This window comes from Podarcis filfolensis (genome assembly GCF_964270895.1).
Source record: "Podarcis filfolensis genome assembly, chromosome: 6".
Lineage (NCBI taxonomy): Eukaryota > Metazoa > Chordata > Lepidosauria > Squamata > Lacertidae > Podarcis > Podarcis filfolensis.
Window position 1 is genome coordinate 48,690,152 of NC_139609.1, and position 18,210 is coordinate 48,708,361.

Sequence of the window (18,210 nt, forward strand, 5' to 3'; positions counted from 1 at the left end):
TGTTCCGTCTCCCCTCTTCTATTAAACGCAGCCCATTGCTGTTACTGGGAAATAAATACTAGTAACTACTGCTATTTGAGTAAAGTGAAGCTCGTGGCTTTTGAGGGCCACAGTCTCCATTTAGCATTGGGAGCAGGCAGACCCTGCTGTTTTGGAAAGCTTATCTTCAAAAACTGCTTCGCAATCCCCCAGAAAAACGTATATTCCGGGTTCTGTATTCCCACCCCACCCCTCAAACTCTTTTCAGAATGTCAGAACACGGCCTGTCTTAGCAAACTGTCTCTAACAGCTAGCCAAGCACAGTTCTATTTCCCTCAGCCAAAGCGGGACAGTTTTGGTGAAAGGCTTTAATGAAGGTGGTACCAGAGAAAGCCTAAAATCAAATAGAAGCAGGGATTAGCAGGAGTGTGGCCCCTCACAGTCAGCAAAGCAGAGGAGGGGCTGACTTTTCCTAAACCTCAGCATCATCTTATGTTAATTATATTATCTCATGGGTGTAGCCAAGTGGGGGCAAGGTGGGGCAGCTGCCCCTCATCAGGTAAAACAATAGAAATACTTAACTGATCAATCACATTGGTTCTGCCCCCCCAACATAGTTCTGCCCCCGCCCAAAAATATCCTGGCTATGCCAGGCCATGGGATTATATTGGGCTCCATTGTGCCATACCGATATGCTTTGGACAGGTAAGAAGGGTAGCTGAACAATTTGAACAAAACTATCTTAGAATTAAAATGGTCAGACCACTCCTTTTAATTATGGTGCCATAATGCCCACTGGTGGCCAGAGCTGACCACTGCAACTGCTGAGACAAAAACAGGAAGACTTGGAAGAAGAAAAGTGGGTGGAGGGAGTATTGAAAACTTTGGACTGTAGTTCTGCACAGAAGCAGACATGGAAATCACTACAAAGAGGAGGATCCTGAACTGTAACCTGAGGATGAAGTCATTAACAGTGTTGGTGTGTAATGAGGGGACAGTGTAATTTAGTACTAAGAATTTATGGTGCTATTGCTTGTGGATTGAATATATCCCACCCCCACCCCCCACCCCCGATTGAATAGATTTTTAGTACATTATGTGTGCTAATTGGCATATCAATACCAGGATGTCTATGTCATCAAGAACTGTTTTTCAAATTACCGGTACTGTATTAAGTACATAATTATCACTGTACTTTATTGCATTTCCTTTCCTTATTACAACCCTCCTCCCCAAACTATGTGCATCTAAACCTATAGCTCATGATAACACTACACACATCTGATGCAGTGGATGGTAGTCTATGACAGCTTATGCTAGTCATTAAGGTGCTGTAAGATTCTTGTTTTCGCTGCAAAAAACCCCAATACTCCTCTAGAACTTATAATTAAGCTGTGGCCCTCATGTTTATCTTCAGCTAGAAAGATTGACAGAGGAATCTTATAAACATCACCTCAGGTCAATGGGATTTGCTCCCAAGTAAGTGGGTTTGGAACTGCAGCCTAAGGAGAGGTACAGGTTTCAGAAGAGAATTAAGACTATTCTAAAATGTTAACTAACAACAAATATATTTTGCAAGTGTCTGAATCTCTTGTTTGACATCTTTCCTGAGAAAGAAACCAGAATTATTGAATTCTGGAATCCTACATGCCATTGTCCACTTGCTGGCAACTTGTGTCAGAAATGAAGAGTTTTTCACCATTCCCATTTTTTGTTTTGGGCTCACTAAAATCCAAGGGGGCAGGCTGTCCATTTTATTGTATCTGCTTATCAATAAACTGCAAGCCTCACACTTGGTAATTTATTATATATACACATACATGCTTTCTAGATCTTAATAGTAAGAGATTATTGCATGTAGGAACTATGTAACACAGAAGAAATGGTTAACAAGGCCTCAAAATAGACTCACTCCTCCCATGGGCTCACATCTGTGTCAATAGCCACACAGTTATAAGCCGCATAACGCAACTTTTCCTCGCAGACTTTCGCCCTATAAGTGAAAAAGAAGAATCACATCAACATTTTCACGTACCTTATGGTCATCCCAAACTCATCTCTGACTCCCCAAGATGCTATGCTTCTGTAATTAACACCCCACATTGCTGATACTCCCATCTCCATGCATATTATTCCCAATGGCAGCCACACTTCCCAGTACATTGTCCTATTTCTTAGCCCTCCCCCATATCTCCCCCACCATAATCCGCTTTGCACTGCCACACTATAAACTGGGAATATCATGTCCCTGGTCACTTGTTGATACTCTAGGCACCTTTAAGTCACCCAATGTTCTTCCCATAGCACGCCTCCCAAACCTTTCAGCTGCCTTTCCCAGGTCCAATACACCCTTGCCCAAGAGATTTATAGAACAAGACTTACGAAGCATAGTTTGGCAAAAAAAGTGTGCTGGAGCAAGTAGAAGATTCAGGAAGTGCATCAGTGGTTTCAGAGCTTTGAGAGAAGAGATAACAAACCAATGAGATCTGTGGAGAAGGCTTTATCACACAACAGAAATACAAAATGGCTGCCAATCCATCATCACTCACTCTGAAATATGATGCACGTTAACAGAACATAAGGAGAGCCCTACGCGTCAGATCAAAGGCCCATCTTGTTCAGCATCCTTTTCTCACACTGGGTAGCCAGATGCCCATGGGAAGCCCCCAAGCAGAACTTGAGCACAGCAGCACTCTCCCCACCTGTCATTCCCGCAACACTCACCCTAATTTGTCAGGATAGATATAAATCCGAGCAGGAAGTCGGCTTCTTCCAGTAACAAACCTCAGGAAGCGACTGCGATCCTCTGAGGGGAAGAGTACACAACCATCAGAAACCCCCAGGGACATCTCACCAGAAGTCATTATCCACAACAAGCTTGCCCAGTATGCATATGGGAATGAAAACAAGACCTAAGCTTTGAATGGGAGCCAGTCAATGTTCGAGGTGGGAGTAAAAACTAACCCTCCTAAACAGGGGGAACCATTCAGTCAGGGAGCTGTTGTAATAGCATGTTTGGGGCTATTTTTCTCCATTCTCATCTCCCACTGCCACATTGCCGTGACTCCCTCCAAGTTAAGTCTCTTAAAAACAAAACCACTTTCTGGGAGTGGTTATGAGCCATAGTGGGAAAAGCCTCTCAAAACCTACTGAACCTGCAATTCATATCACAGATTTCTTCACATCATCACTCCATAACAGTGTGTATTTGCCAACATCTACTTACCATTAGTAAAGTTGTTCAAGGCTTCCCAGAAATACTGAATTCTAGTATCTGATGGTTCAAAATCCTCAAAGCGAGCTGTGAGAAGAAGAAAAACAGATACATGGTGCAGGTTACGGAGAAAAATATTGCTGGCACAGAACCAAGGTCCAACTGAAGGGGAGAGGGAAAGATGGTATGCCCATTATTTGGGCAGAACACATTAAGGAAGAAAGGAATATATACCTAGGCACATGGATATGAGGTGCTAAAATGCTAGCTCAAAATCATAGTACAACCCACCGATATGGCATTTGTACTGTGAATCTCCACTCAGTGCAGTAGCTGAATGTGGAGTCGCCACATGTTTTATGATGACATCATGTGGTATGTTACCCATGAAGAGTGCAAGGTCTCCCACACTTACTTAGCTTCTTTAGAGCCTCAACGGTAACTTCAGGGTCACCACAGACCTTCTTCTCCAGTTCCTGCCAAGTGAGCAGATCCAGTACTGCCTGAGGCACTACCTTGAGAAGTCCAGCCTGCATGGCCGCAAGCTGAGAGAGTCAGGAAAGAAGAGACATCATCTGAGATGGGGCGAGGAACCACCAGTCAGCACCAAAATCCTATTGCCCGAATGCTATACTGAATTACCTGCTCCTTGCTCTCATTTAGCCGTGCCTTCTGCACCAGGCGGATGAAATCCAAGCGGTCCTCATAGTGCACCACAGTGCGAGTGCCACCAGGGATAAGCTCCACCATGCACTGGTCGCTCAGCACAGTGGTGTATGTCAGCTCATGCCCAAACTTGAACTCAAAGGTCTCTTTGTCCATTCCTTCCATCATCTCCAGAAGCTTCACCTGAAAACAAGGAAAGGGATAATCTCACCTATGCCCAAGAAAGCAAGGAAGTGGGAGACGGGGATTTTATAAAAAAAACCATAGCCATAAATAAACAGTTATTATAAGATATTGTCAAACACCTTCCATCACCTGGAAGCATGCATTGTGTCTAAAACTGTGCAGCTGTTATGGTTGGAAGCTGCAGTATTTGTGTGTGGACCATTACTATGTGTTCAACATCATGAAATGTTGCAGGAAGTTTACTTACGCACCCCTTCACCCTTCCCACTGGCAGTTTTAGGAAACAAAATGAAGCCAGCTGCTCTGCCATGCCAGTATCCAAATCCACAGGCCATGCAGACAAATGCTAAATAGAAATCTGCACCCCATGTTTCAATAGCGACTCCTAGATACACGTCCCGGTGACTCACCAGCACAGAGTCAACAGCAGGGAAGTCCTTGCTCCAGCTCACTTCCTCCCCTGTCAGTTGCTTCCAGACAAAGCCAGGCAGGGCCAGGACCTTAAAGATAAGAGGGAGGTGAGATGCAGCACTGCAACACATTGCCTTCAGTTGTGGTCTTTTGTGTCCCACTATGCTCAAAGGAAATGCTCAGGAAGGAAGACAAGGCAGTTCCTAGATCTGATTTTAAAAGAATACTTGTGATTATGAATGATTAGAAAACAATTTGGCACAGTTAGGAAGAAACAGAAGAAGAGTTTGGATTTGATATCCTGCTTTATCACTACCCAAAGGCGTCTCAAAGCGGCTAACATTCTCCTTTCCCTTCCTCCCCCACAACAAACACTCTGTGAGGTGAGTGGGGCTGAGAGACTTCAAAGAAGTGTGACTAGCCCAAGGTCACCCAGCAGCTGCATGTGGAGGAGCAGGGAAGCAAACCCAGTTCACCAAATTACAAGTCCACTGCTCTTAACCACTACACCACACTGGCTCTCCAGGTGGAGAAGGAAAGTCTGGCTTCCACCACCAATATCAAAGAAAGATCCAGCCTTCATCCTATACTCACCAGGAACTCCTTGCCACGCAGGGCGGCTCCCATGATTTGCCCAATCCACTCATATTTTGTGAACTCTTTGCAGGACGGGTTGGGGACATACATGTCTCGGGCCTCTCCGGTACCACTGCCCTGAAACAACAGACAGTTCAGCTCAAATGTCCTGATAGGGACATAAGAATGAATGTTAAAACGCATGTACAATCCAGTCTCTCTGCATTAATTTCCCCATGCAATAGTGGCACACTAAATTTCCACACTGACCAGGACTAAGCAGAGGGTGGATACAGCAGGAATAAAAGTTGGATTCTGGGAAAGCTGGAACCAAAGGACAGTGCTTTGGTGTCCATATTCTCCCTCAGAGAGCACTGCTACCTAAGCACTTTCCGTTCTCCAGAGCTTGCCCGAATCCTCACATTGACAGTCTCTTGAGACTCATGCTGCTCTAATATCCTTAAGAGGAGGAAAGGGTTAGCTTCATCAGGGAGCAAGCACCTGGTTGGACGTGCGGACAAAAAAAGGCAGCGGCACTGGAGTCTCAGCTGAACTAGGACACAGCTCCTCGGACATATCAGCAATGCTGTCTCGGAAACCGCCACCTGGGAGAGAGAGCACATGGAAGTGTGTGATCAGCTTTGCTATGTTGTCACCACCTGCTTGCGTTCCTGAATACATTAGCTGGATTTCAGATTTTCCCACTCCCGCTCTTGAGGCCTATCCAATTTTCTGTAGGATGCAGAAAACCCTGAGAGGACACAAGAAAAATATTTGAAACTATGTTTTCTCCCCACCAAAATCTCTTCACACTTGGCATTCTCCCTGGTGGACCCATTGGAGAAGGGGGGCTCAGGCCTCCATTGAAATCTTCTGCTGTAACCAATACTTCGATCCCCTTCAAGGATGCAATTGGTTTAACAGCCAACTCAAAGGCAGCAGCAGAGTTCTCAACACTGAACCGCTGTACTACAAATCACCATCCGTATTGTTTATGCTCCTAACCAGAACTCTGTTCAAATAATAATAATAATAATCTCCAAAACTGACTCAAAAGAAAACCCAAATTTTCAGCTTCAAACTCTGGAAACTCAAATTTCAAATTTCTATTAGCTACCATTTTGGACTACACAAAGTGCAAAACTTACCCTGATCAATGATGCCCTCAGCAATGAATTTACACTCCCACCACTGGTCATAACGTAGCGGCCACCTGAGATGAATGAAAAATGGTCACTTAAACCTACCTGTGGAGGTTTGTGGGAGGCACTGCATTGCTGGTGAAAGTGCAATTATTCTAGCGCCTCTTTTTCCCAGTCGGAAATCTTTTGATATATAATTATTATTTCCATTTCATTTCTATACTGCTTTATATTTTTAAGAAATATGGTAATAGCGCCATATTTCTGTGTGGCCCAGAACCTACTAAGGTCCTTGAATAACTGGTGTGTTGCAAATATTTGCAGCAAGCTCTCATTTATAAAAATAAGGCTCTGTTTTCTTTCTGAGAATTCAGCTTTCACTTTACTCGAAACTTTGTGGTGCTTGGCATTTAGGTACTTAGGCTAGAGACACCAAGCTGGAAGGGGCAGGGAAGACACAGGTGGCTGCTGGATGAAAAAACTCACCTGTAATCCAGGGCCTTCTCATACTTGTCAGAAGGTTTTAGTCCCTCATATACCTAGGAAAGCAGACAATGCAGCAGAGGCATCAAGAGAAGAATCCTGGGCAATGTGCTTACAGATAGCAAAGCAGGAATAGGCATCCTCTGAAGGTCTTGATGAATTTGTTACACGACGACTGGCAACAGGCAACATGCACCAAAGATGTACAAGAAGTTCTTTTGCGCACTGCACAGTCAGGCAGATCCCTAACAACCACCAACGTATGTGTAGCAAGGGACACACATTAAATTAAAAAGCTAGTGTGACAAAGTGGCTAGAATAGCTAGGGTTGGATGTAGGAAACCCAAGTTCAAAACCCTGCTCAGCCATGAAGTTTATTTAACACACTTGGGCAAGTCACTAACCCCACAATATTAAGAATAAAAAGGTATAACCTCATTTATGTCAGCTTGAGCTCACTGGTGAAAAGACAGGATAAAACAAACAGTAAACAAGCAATGAGCTACAATTTCCAGTTACCCCAATGCCTTAGAAATGAGAATGAACCATAAACACACGATTCCTGCAAATCTGAACTAACATATACCTTGAAATTAGAGTTTAGAGAAGCGTGAACTAATTGGTTCTGGGAAAGGTTTGAACCAGGTATGTTAGTTATTTAATCCCATGTGAAAGAGGAAATAATCATCATTTTATCATTTTATCTGAGGTACATTGTGCATGTGCGTCACCAGCAGCCACTGCTGAATTTCTTCTTATATTATAAAGTGAGGGGCTCCAAAAACACACGGCTCCCATTAGCACAGTAAAAGAGCAAAATGGCTAGGGAGGGGCGAAGGGACTGTGAGCTCCTCTCCCTGAGCCTGTATGCTCACGTATTCATGCTAAGCCAGGGTTTGGGTTAGTGTGACATGTAAACCAGGCCACTGAGTGGGACTCCCAACCACACAGAAGCTGCATCACCCTGCAAAACTGTTTGCTGAGCTTATGCTCAGAGATGGATCTTGCTTTGAAGGTATAGGGAAGGTATAAGCATTTCTGGAGTACAATAGGACAGAACACATGTTGCAGGTTGCAAAGGCAGAAGACTCCCCCCATCCCTCTTGCCACAGAGTACCTGCTAGTGGGTGAGCTGGCCTTACCTGAGTGAAGACTGTGTTTTTACAGCTGGGGTCAAGTGCAGGATTGTCACGATGCTCCATGGCCAGGCGACGGTTGATGTAGAGCCGTGGCATGAAGTTGGGCTTGCTAGTCTCTGAGTCTTTGAGGCACTGGGTGATTAGCACTGTACGTCTTTTGGACAGCAACAGGAACTGTTTGATGTGCTATCACGGGCAAAGCAACACTGGGTCAAAGTCAGGAATATCCCGCACGGTCCTTCTCCTACTTTACAAACCAGCTGGCTCTACTGCCAACATCACCGCAAACTATTCTAGCGCCTCTCTTTCCCAGTAGGAAATCTTTTGATATATTATTATTATTTCCATTTCATTTCTATACTGCTTTATATTTTTAAGAAATGAAAAGTCTCAAAGCAGTTTACAACCTACCTTGAAAGATCAGATAATAAAACAATCCAGAATGAAATATTACCGAAGAAAGTCAAATATAAAGTAGACATTCAAAGCAATGGTTTATTTCCCCAAGATAGAAAACACAGAAATTGGGAATCAGAAAGTCCCTCGCCTCACCTTGAGTTGGCTGAAGGTGCCAAGTGTGTAGTCCCAGGCTGGAACAAGATGGTGAAGAACACTATCCAAGATCTTGATAAACCTACCCAAACCAAAAGCGCAATAAATAAATACCAACGTTGCCATTGCAGATGGCGGCAGAGTAACCAGACGTGTTAAATTTGACCCCTACATTTACTCCTACATTTCTTGCTATCTCTGTTGGCTTCCCTCCCTATTTCACCCGACAAGCTGATTAAGCAGGTGAGGATTTACAACTACAGGTGAAACAAAACAAAAGGAAACAATAAATAAATTCAATAGGGTTTTACAGCACAGACACCTAGTGCTGTACCACAGTGCATGGACATGCACATGCTCAGCCCACTACCACCACAATGACTGTGGGAGCTCTCGCTCTTTGAGGCATTTCATATTGCAAAACAAAGAAATGGTGTCAACAACAACGGCAACACCGAGGCTGGAGAATGTTCCTCAGCCCTGCCCTGCTCCATACCTCTGGATGATCACAGCCCGCCGATAGAGCACATCAGGGTCTCTTCCCTCCAAGCGAGGATACCTCACCAGGTTGGCTGGCTGAAACATATCTGCATTGAGCCCCAGTTCCCGTTGCCGAGAAGATTTGATCTTTATTCCCCGTAGCCGAACATCTATCCCATCATCTGTATTAAAAGGGAAGAACAAAGCAGCTTAAGACACATCGGTCAAATAGGGAACTGTTTCTCCAGGAGGCGGGAGAGAAATACTGGGGGGAAGAGTAGGGATGAGGGTCTCTCTTTGGGTCACTCTAAGTGACCCATGGTTATCACAAATTGGGGGTGGGTGACTACTGGAGAAATTCCAGGGCTTAATTCATCACTTGCCACAAAAACAGCAGACCTGTGGTGGCTTAAAGATTAATAAATGTATTGTGCCTTTGCTGTTTTTCCTAGATAAAATAATCACAAAATGGCATCCACCAAAGGGGAAGCACCAGGGCAGCTGTCAAAGCAGTGAACCACTAAGGAGAATAAATAATAATAATAATAATAATAATAATAATAATAATTATTATTATTATTATTATTATTATTATTATTATTATTATTAATAATAATCCTCAGCTACTCTGGGCGGCTTCCAACAAAATATTAAAAATACAATAAATCATCAAACATTAAAAACTTCCCTAAACAGGGCTGCATTCAGATGTCTTCTAAAAGTCAGATAGTTTTTTATTTCCTTGACATCTGATGGGAGGGCATTCCACAGGGCGGGCACTATTACTGAGAAGGCCCTCTGCCTAATTGTACTCTGACTCTAGATGAAACCTGTCTGGGTACGTAACTACAGAGGGAGTGAAATTCTAAACTGGAGCATTTAGAGAAAAGCAGGGAGATCATTGCACCCCAGGGATTAATAGGCGCATCCCCAAACTGATACCCACACACCTCTGCACTCCACAATGCGGATTTCAATGACAGGCAAGTGAGCAGTCATGTCTTCCAGCACACACACATCCCCGATGTAGCTCCTGGAGACACAAAAACATCTATTTCCTCTTGCACAAGGTAGGCTTACCACCCCCCTCCAAAATAGAAATCCTTTAATCTTACATACTACTCAGGGGAAGTTACATCAAGGTGGATGTGGGAGCCAGAAACCAGAACTCCTGGGATCTGTTTCCAACCTTCTGGGTACCCTAAAGAGACCCATTAATCACCTTCAGATGGTTTTCGAAGGAAGCACAGGGAACTTTTATGCTCATGAAGGCAGTGGGTTGGGGTGAACTACACTGTATGTTTCTCCCTGAGACAATGTAGCACGCAATGGTAGCTTTATGCATTACCTCAGGAATATGAAAGATGCCAGGAAATGTCTCCTCATAGTATAGAGCAGAGATGGGGAGACTGTGGCCCTCCAGACTGTATCTCCCATCTTCCCTGATCTTGCTGAAAGACAACTAGAGAGCCACAGTTTCCCCATCCCTTGCATAGATAAGTATTTACCACACTTTTAAAAGTATTGCATTTTGGGATGGCACTTTACTGTGGACCTCCAGTCTGCCCTGTGTGTGGCTTTAAGTTTTTGCCTTTTGTACTTTATGTAATTGCTTCTATTTAGCCTTGAGTCACAGCTGCATTTTGTACATACTGCATTTTACTGGACTGGTATAAACATGTGTTAGTTCTCCAGGTGCTGTAGTGTTTGACTGGGGTTGGTGGGTGGACTATTAACTATGTTCCTTGATGTTTACTTATCTCTGAGGTCATATACTGGGCCCTGATTATGTGTCTTTGGAGTTATAAGGGTGTGTACGCTTATATATCAGTTGCTATGGACAGAGGAAGAACCAATGGTAGAAGATGGATAAACTGGGAGAGCCATGGGCATAGCCAGGGGGGTCCACGGGGGCAGCTGCACTTGCCTCTAGCCAATAAAAAAAGTTAATAATAATAATGAGATATTTCCTTCCTTGAACCCGTTGGGATATAATAGGCTACAAGCTCAAAAACAAAGAGATGTCCATTAGCCGCTAACACTTCAGGTCTAGTATTTTGTTGCTTTTCTTCACCATCTGATTACAATAGAACCCCTTTCCCATTCACTTCTTCTCTTCCCCTTTCCATGCCTCATGAGGTGCCATATAGGCATAGGCTAGAGCAGGCATAGGCAAACTTGGCCCTCCAGATGTTTTGGGACTACAACTCCCAATATCCCTAGCAAACAGGACCAGTGGTCAGGGATGATGGGAATCGTAGTCCCAAAACATCTGGAGGGCCGAGTTTGCCTATGTCTGGGCTAAAGAAAGAATCTGAGCCAAATTTAGGCTCAGTTTCACACCTGGTTTTCCTCAACAAGCAAATTCTCTCTCTCCACCCACCCCCCGCCTCCCTCGTCTGACTTACTCATCAATGCCCACGTCACTCAGCTTCTTCAGGTTATCCCCCTCGCCACCATACACAGCCACCCTCTTGGGCATGAAATTCTCATCTGTTGTGTCCACAGTCAGGAACAGCTTCCTGGGGGAGAGAATTAAAGGGTAAATGTGAGACAACAATAAGATACAGGACAAGTTTCTGGCTTTTAAAACTACTTCCCAGAGCTCCTATGGACAATGGAGGGTCCAAATATGCTTAGAAACCTTCACTGCAACGAGCTGAGAAATGTGGGGAAAGCAGGGGAAGGGTGCAGGGGAACCTGGCAGGCGACAGAACTGGCTATGAAGCTTCCCCCAGGCTGGACCTTTATGTGGCTTGGAGGAAAAGCTTAAACCTTCCCAGGAACGAACCAAAAAGGGCCAGAAAGACTCAGCCATTTTGAATCGAGAAGGGTGGTTTTTGTACATCACTAGTACCACATTCTGCACAAACCTATGTGATCACAGAAATCTTACTTAACAGGAAAGCCAAGGTGGGTGGAAGAAGAGGTGGGGATGCCTTTGTCTGCCGTATGGAAAGGAGAGGGCAGATTCAAACAAATATTTTGCTGCAAACCTCAAAAGGGCCATTCTGAAATTGCTCAACATTCAGTTTCATGGCAGTGGTGGAATCACAGTGGTATACATGAGAAAAGATAATTCCTTTGTTGTTGTGATGAAGGCAGTAATAGTTTAATTTTCTACCCACCCTTCACCTTGAGGTCCCAGAGTGGGAAACAACCATTTAAAATACAGCACTAAAAACAATTTAAAACAACTTACAGTCACAAAAATAGTATGAGTCCCAAAAATATGCATCTCAAGTGTCAAAGGCCAGTTTATAAAGAGGTACATCTTCAGCACCAAACTTAAAGCCTCATAGCACCTAACCAGAAGTCTTTTCCATGATTCCCTCTTTGGGCAGGAAGAAGCCCAAGCACAGAACAAGGCCAACATTCATGGGCATTAACATGACCCAGCTGCTTTCAATGTAGCTTTCACACTCAGTGAGAGCAGAGGAAACAGGGTTTAACTACTATGGTACTTATAGGAAGTAGCTGATTAGGCCAGGACAGCGAAGTGTCTGCCAGTGATGTCCCCACATATAAGGAATAGGCTAGTAAAGGATAGGGAACTCACTTGATAATGGTCCCTTTCTTCATGTTGAGACGGACCCAGTGCTGACCCTGAGATCCATCACTCTCCCAGTAGGTGTCTGCATGGTTGTCTGTCAGGCATGAAACATTGAATTCTTCCTGAGGGAAGCAAAGACAGACTGAGGCGAGTTAGAAATAGCCACTTAATAGCTTGCTTTCAGGCAACCCACAAGATCCTCCCAAGAGGATACCAACTCTAGAACCTCAGACAGGAACCTTTAGTTCCAGACACTCAGGCATCCAGCTGCACCTTCCTACTATCCCTGAAAATAACTGAACACATCTTCCTCCCTCAAGGCTTCCTGGATTTTTGCCACTCTCCATTTACCTAGGAGAGGCAACCTGCAGATCTATGAAGAACGGTAGAGGCGACACCGGGCACAATGTCCTAGCACTGATCAGGGTAGTTAAGCGTTATCAAATTTCAGAGAAAGACTTGATGACCACTAAAATCAGCAGGTGGCCAACTTAATCTGAAAGTTTGCAGACCTATGCCAAGACAACACAGAATTCAGAAGTGTATATATTCCTACAACTATAAAAGTTGATCAAGTAAAACACATTATTTCACACATTATTTTATTTCATTTTCTGGAACCAAGAGAACAACTGTCTAATAACCCATTCCAGGGGCCGGTGAAGTTCATTTCATGGGTAGAGCCCTACCATTAGACAGAATAAGGCAGTCGCCTCGGACAGCAGATTCTGGAGAGTGGCAAGATTTTGGAGGACAGAGCTGTGTGCCACATGGCCTACCCTGTACCCCAAAGCTAGCCTGCTGCCCCCAAGTGTGGCTGGCCTGTCCCCAGTGTTAAAATAAGATTCAACCGCCGGTCTAGTTGTACATAGCATTGGAAGGGAGTATCATTTTATCCTTTGCCTCAGACAGCAAAATCTCTTCATTACCAGCAAAGAGACACCCAGAGTCTGTTTACACAAATAAGTTATCCTGACCTAACAAATTCTTAACTCAGTTCACCCTAAGGTTATAGATATCAACCAGAAGTTATCTGTTGTCACAATCTGGCTGGCTCCCAGACTTAATAAGCAGCAAGTAGATGTTGTCAGTTTACAAGCAGATTTATTAAACACCATCATTGTACTCAGAGCAGCTCCCATGGGCTACTGTCTCTTTCAAGATGTTGAGGCATCTGGGCTCTGATTTCGGCGCCAACAGGAAGCACGCCAGAACCTCGCCTTCCACTTCCTTGATTGACGCCTTTCCCTGACCCTCGTTAACCTATGGGAACGGGGAGATTCTGGCTGGCCTCCTACCTTTTCCTCTGACAAATCATCCCTCCCCTATGTTGTTGCTAGGGTCCGCTTATCAGCGACTTGGCCTCTCTCCAGCCTCCTCTTCTCCGGCTGAGGAGAAGGGGTTGCGGGCGACTGTCTTCAAACAGCTGAGAAGGAAGCAAAACTACTCCTTCCTCCTCTGACTCTCTGTCCCCCTCATCACCCTCATCGTCCCTCTGGGAAGCCCTGTCCCTGACATCTGCCTTTGCAAACCCTTTAATATTAGCAAATGATGGCCTAGTGGTTAGGATGCTGAGGCAACAAGGGACAGTATGCATGAAGGCAAGGTCTCTATGCAAAGGAGCCTGGTTGATAGTGACACTTTACCGTGTAGGAGGACACATCAATGCTGTCCACATATTGCTTGATGCTGCCCAGATTCTCATCTTCCTTGCCGATGTGGTCATAGAGGAAATGCACCAAGTCCTCATCACATTCGTAGCTCCATGTGGGTGGTACAAATCTAAAATGGCAATAATTGGTGTTAATAGTACAGGATGAGAGAGAGAGCTGCGTTTACAGAAATTTACATCCCCGGTCATACTCTCCACTACCCAATTACCGTATTTTTCGCCCTATAGGACGCACCGGCCCATAGGACGCACCTAGATTTTGGGGGGGGGGGGAATAAAGGGGGGAAAATTATTTTCCCCCCCAGGCGCGGGGCTGGGGAAGCCCGAGCTTCCCCCTCCCCCAGCCCCCAGAACGGGACCCAGAGCGATGCCGAAGCTGCGTGCAGCTTTGGCATCGCTCTGGGAGCTTGCCGGGCTGGAGGAGGGGGAAGCCCTCCGCCAGCCTTCTAACCAAGTCAGAGGATAGTGGGAAAGGTGCACTGTGCCTCTCCCGCTGTCCCCCGAGTTTGCGGGGCTGGCGGTGGGGCTCTCCTGAAGCCTGGAGAGCGAGAGGGGTTGGTGCGCACCGACCCCTCTCGCTCTCCAGGCTTCAGCGAAAGCCTGCATTCACCCCATAGGACGCACACACATTTCCCCTTCATTTTTGGAGGGGGAAAAGTGCGTCCTATAGGGTGAAAAATACAGTATATCCTCCAGGATATTATTTTTACTCCCACTTCTGCACAAGCACTACTTCCAATAGAATTAAGTCCTCAGGCATACAAAGCCTGGATAATATGTAGAAACGTCCAGTGCCGCGGGGCCAGTTACCACTTTCAAATTAAGTGCATTGTCTGCCCCACTTTTTCTTATTGCTGTAAAGGAGGTTGCATGCCCTTTACCGGAGTCTCTCTACCGCAGCTGCATCTGGCTCCATGATTTTTGGCTTTGCCCCAAGACGGAGGGAATATGTTAAATCCACCACCTGCTCCCATCTGGAAAAGGGAAAAAGGCAGAATTAACAACTATAAACTTCTGTGTAAGCAAACAGAAATAGGAAAAGTTCTAACTGCATTATTAGCTACAAAAACAAGGGATCAGTATCTAAGAATAATTCAAAGGGTTGATATATAGCCCTTTGTTTAATGCTACCGAGGATCTAATTTATAATGCTTATAGTAATAATATTTTTTGCTGCTATTAAAATGAAAAACCTTACATTTATTAGATAAAACAACAAAATGGACACACAGAACTTAACACATCTTAGACTTACTGATAAGGTTTGAGCCAAGTGATGTGTGTGTTTGTGTGTGTTTGCATACATTTTTGACACAGTTGTGAATATCCCTTTTTTACAACTTTGGGAGCTATGGACAGGAGTGACAATGTTTGCAGTGCAGTAGCTGTACTCCTTGTTCCCCAAAAGACATTCAAAGTGAGGGCAACACTTCCTACTTTCACTCTGAATTGGCTTCGTTACATCACCACAGTGTAATCTGATTGGCTGTTTTCCACTGTAATGTCACTACACCGCTTATTTGATCCCCAATTGGCTGCAATAACATAATCCAGAAGAAGAGAACCTCTCTCCCCCTTGGCACACAAGCTGTAGATCAGAGGAGGAAATCAGCCATCAGGAAAGAAGCAAACAAGAGATGAACCACCTGAGAACATATGCCACTCCCCACACAATTATTTTTTTTTGAAATTTTGGTACTGATACAAGTTTCTATTAGAAACTAAGAACTGAATTAGGCAAAGTGCTTTTGGTTGATTCCATTAGCAAAATGATTGGAAGCAACTAACTTATTTGCAACCATAGGTATTTCAGAAAGTCACACATTCATTGATAGTATTATGTATTTGCTTTGGCCACTTCATAAGAAGAGAAGACTCTCTGGGAAAAAACTCGGATGTTGGGTAAGGTTGAGGGCACACGAAGGGGACGACAGAGGATGAGATGGTTGGACAGTGTTATAGAAGCTACCGACATGAATTTGATGAAACTCTGGGAGGCAGTGGAAGACAGGAGTGCCTGGCGTGCTCTGGTCCATGGGGTCACGAAGAGTTGGACACAACTAATCGACTAAACAACAACATGTATTTGCTTACAGCGAGTGCCTTCCCCAATGGTCCTCCTCAAAAGCCAACCAATCCAAACAAAATGTAGAGATGGTTTTCAGTACCTGATTACAGGCTTATAATCCACCCCAAAGAGTTGTTGCTGCCTCTGGATTCTCTCCATTGATTCCACTGGCACCAGCCTGTCCCCACCATCTGCATGCTTGCACATGAGTACCCAGCCTTCCTCCAGATCACAGCCAATCTTGAATTCCTCCAGCTGCTCCTATGAGGGAAGAATATGAAATCATTTGTCCAGTACAAAATACGACATTGGAGATAACTAAGGAATCCAAACAGTTTATCAAATCCTCATACATCATACAAAGAGATTTACACAGATGGTTAGGAACACTGATTATCCATAGAGCTCCTACTAATTGATTAAAAACCAAAATGCATGTCTTTAGTCTGTGCTAATGAGTGTCTCTGACTACTTTTTCTGGTCTCTACAGACCAACAACAGTCCCCTTTCTCACTTGAAAGAATGCACACGCATGCAATCTCAACAAAACGGTATTAAACTGTCCTTCCAATTATAATTATAGGAAATTTGCTGAATTCTAAAAGATTGTAGGAGGATGCCCAGGTATACATGCATAGGAATTACTGAGGTTTACTAGCACATAGCCTTTGAGGGCCATGCAGTTATCAAAAAAGTCTCCCCAACTTGACAAGGAACGTTGTTGGTATTACAGCTGTTTGCATATTCCTTATTGTTGCTATTTCCCAAGTGCAAAATGTGACAGCCAGTTTATTGCCACACTAATACTAAAAGGGAAAATGATAACCAAGGCAGGAAAAAAAACATCATATGGGCCAGGAAAAACTGAAAGGCTCTTCTGTCAGCTAAATTCGTATCAAGGAACCATAAAACTAGCTGATAGTAATCTATGACTGTAAACAGTGACAGTCTCTGAGAAACGTAGGAATACTTGTGCCCTGTGTTACCATCCTTGAGTGCGCATGTAGGACACAGCCCCCAAAAGCAATGGGAAAGATAGGATGAGATGCCTATGTTTATCTCTGTTACTTGTGTCTTAAGCCTCCATCTACATTTGCTCTAGCATGCAAATTATGTAAGTTGGGGGGGGAGGTGTCAACCCTAAAACATTTGAAATTATAATAAGGGCTCAAGTGCCTCTGAACATGGGTAGAGTGCATTTCCTCCTCTTCAGAAAGCATCCCGGCTGGGCTGCCAGTTCGCACCAGGAATTATGGACAACAGGAATCATTACACGGTAGGAGGAATGTGGCGCTAACGGGCTGGAGCCCTAGCAATTTACCCTCCTCCAACTTCCGCGTTCAGCGGGTGCGAGTGCCCGTGCGCTGCAGGCCCCGCCGGGGGCTATACCTTGCCACACTCACCTTTGTCAGCTTCACCCAGAGACCGTGCCCGTTGCAGTATTCCTCGCCGCTGGCTCGGATGCACGAGCCCTTGCGCAGCTCGATGGTGCCCCTGCCCAGGCCCTTCCTGCCGCCCGACCCGGAGCCGGCGCCGGCCTTGCTGGGGTTCTCCCATACCGACAGCAGAGTCCGGCCGGAGGCCGAGGCGGGCCCGGGGGCGCTGGGGTCCTTGCAGATCTTATACTGCACCTCGCGGGGCACGTAGCACAAGGCGGCGGGCAGCGGCTCCGCGCGCGTCAGGCACCCGATCGCCTCGCTCAGGAAGCGCAGCCGGCCTAGCAGCTGGTGCGGCGACTCGCCGGCCGTCGGGGGCATCATCCTGCCCGCCTGCAGCCGCCGAGGCGGGGTTGGCCCAGAGGGAGCAGCCGCCGCGGGAGCAGCTCCGCCGGTGGCCCCTTCGCTCCAGTCCCGATTTTGGCAGCCGGCGAGTCTTTCCGCAGCGCAGCAGCGACCGGGAGGAGGGCGGCTGTGGCTGCTTCCTGCTACTCTCGCCCTCCTTCCTCCTCGGTTCTGCCGGGTGTACCGTAAAGCAGCCTCTATCGGCGGACGGCTGAATGAGCAAGCCGAGCATGCAAGAAGCGAGGGGAACCGCGCAATGGAAATGGGTCGGCGGCAAGCTCCGGAACCCGCGCGGGAGGTTTAGGCCT

General features: G+C 45.5%; 1 protein-coding gene across 1 annotated transcript; it reads right to left on the reverse strand.

The window, feature by feature from the left end:
• Positions 1–1,766: 1,766 nt before the first annotated feature.
• On the reverse strand, positions 1,767–18,014 carry HECTD3 (HECT domain E3 ubiquitin protein ligase 3). Its single transcript, XM_083619835.1, has 21 exons — positions 17,525–18,014; positions 16,222–16,382; positions 14,935–15,027; positions 14,028–14,163; positions 12,388–12,503; positions 11,237–11,350; positions 9,779–9,861; positions 8,845–9,010; positions 8,349–8,430; positions 7,800–7,982; positions 6,661–6,713; positions 6,181–6,245; positions 5,534–5,637; positions 5,051–5,170; positions 4,456–4,545; positions 3,836–4,042; positions 3,609–3,738; positions 3,206–3,280; positions 2,704–2,785; positions 2,362–2,433; positions 1,767–1,972 (listed from the first exon to the last, which is right to left on the reverse strand). The coding sequence occupies exons 1-21, from the start codon at positions 17,879–17,881 to the stop codon at positions 1,888–1,890; spliced, it is 2,574 nt and encodes an 857-aa protein (XP_083475961.1). The 5' UTR covers positions 17,882–18,014; the 3' UTR covers positions 1,767–1,887.
• Between the last annotated feature and the right edge of the window lie 196 nt (positions 18,015–18,210).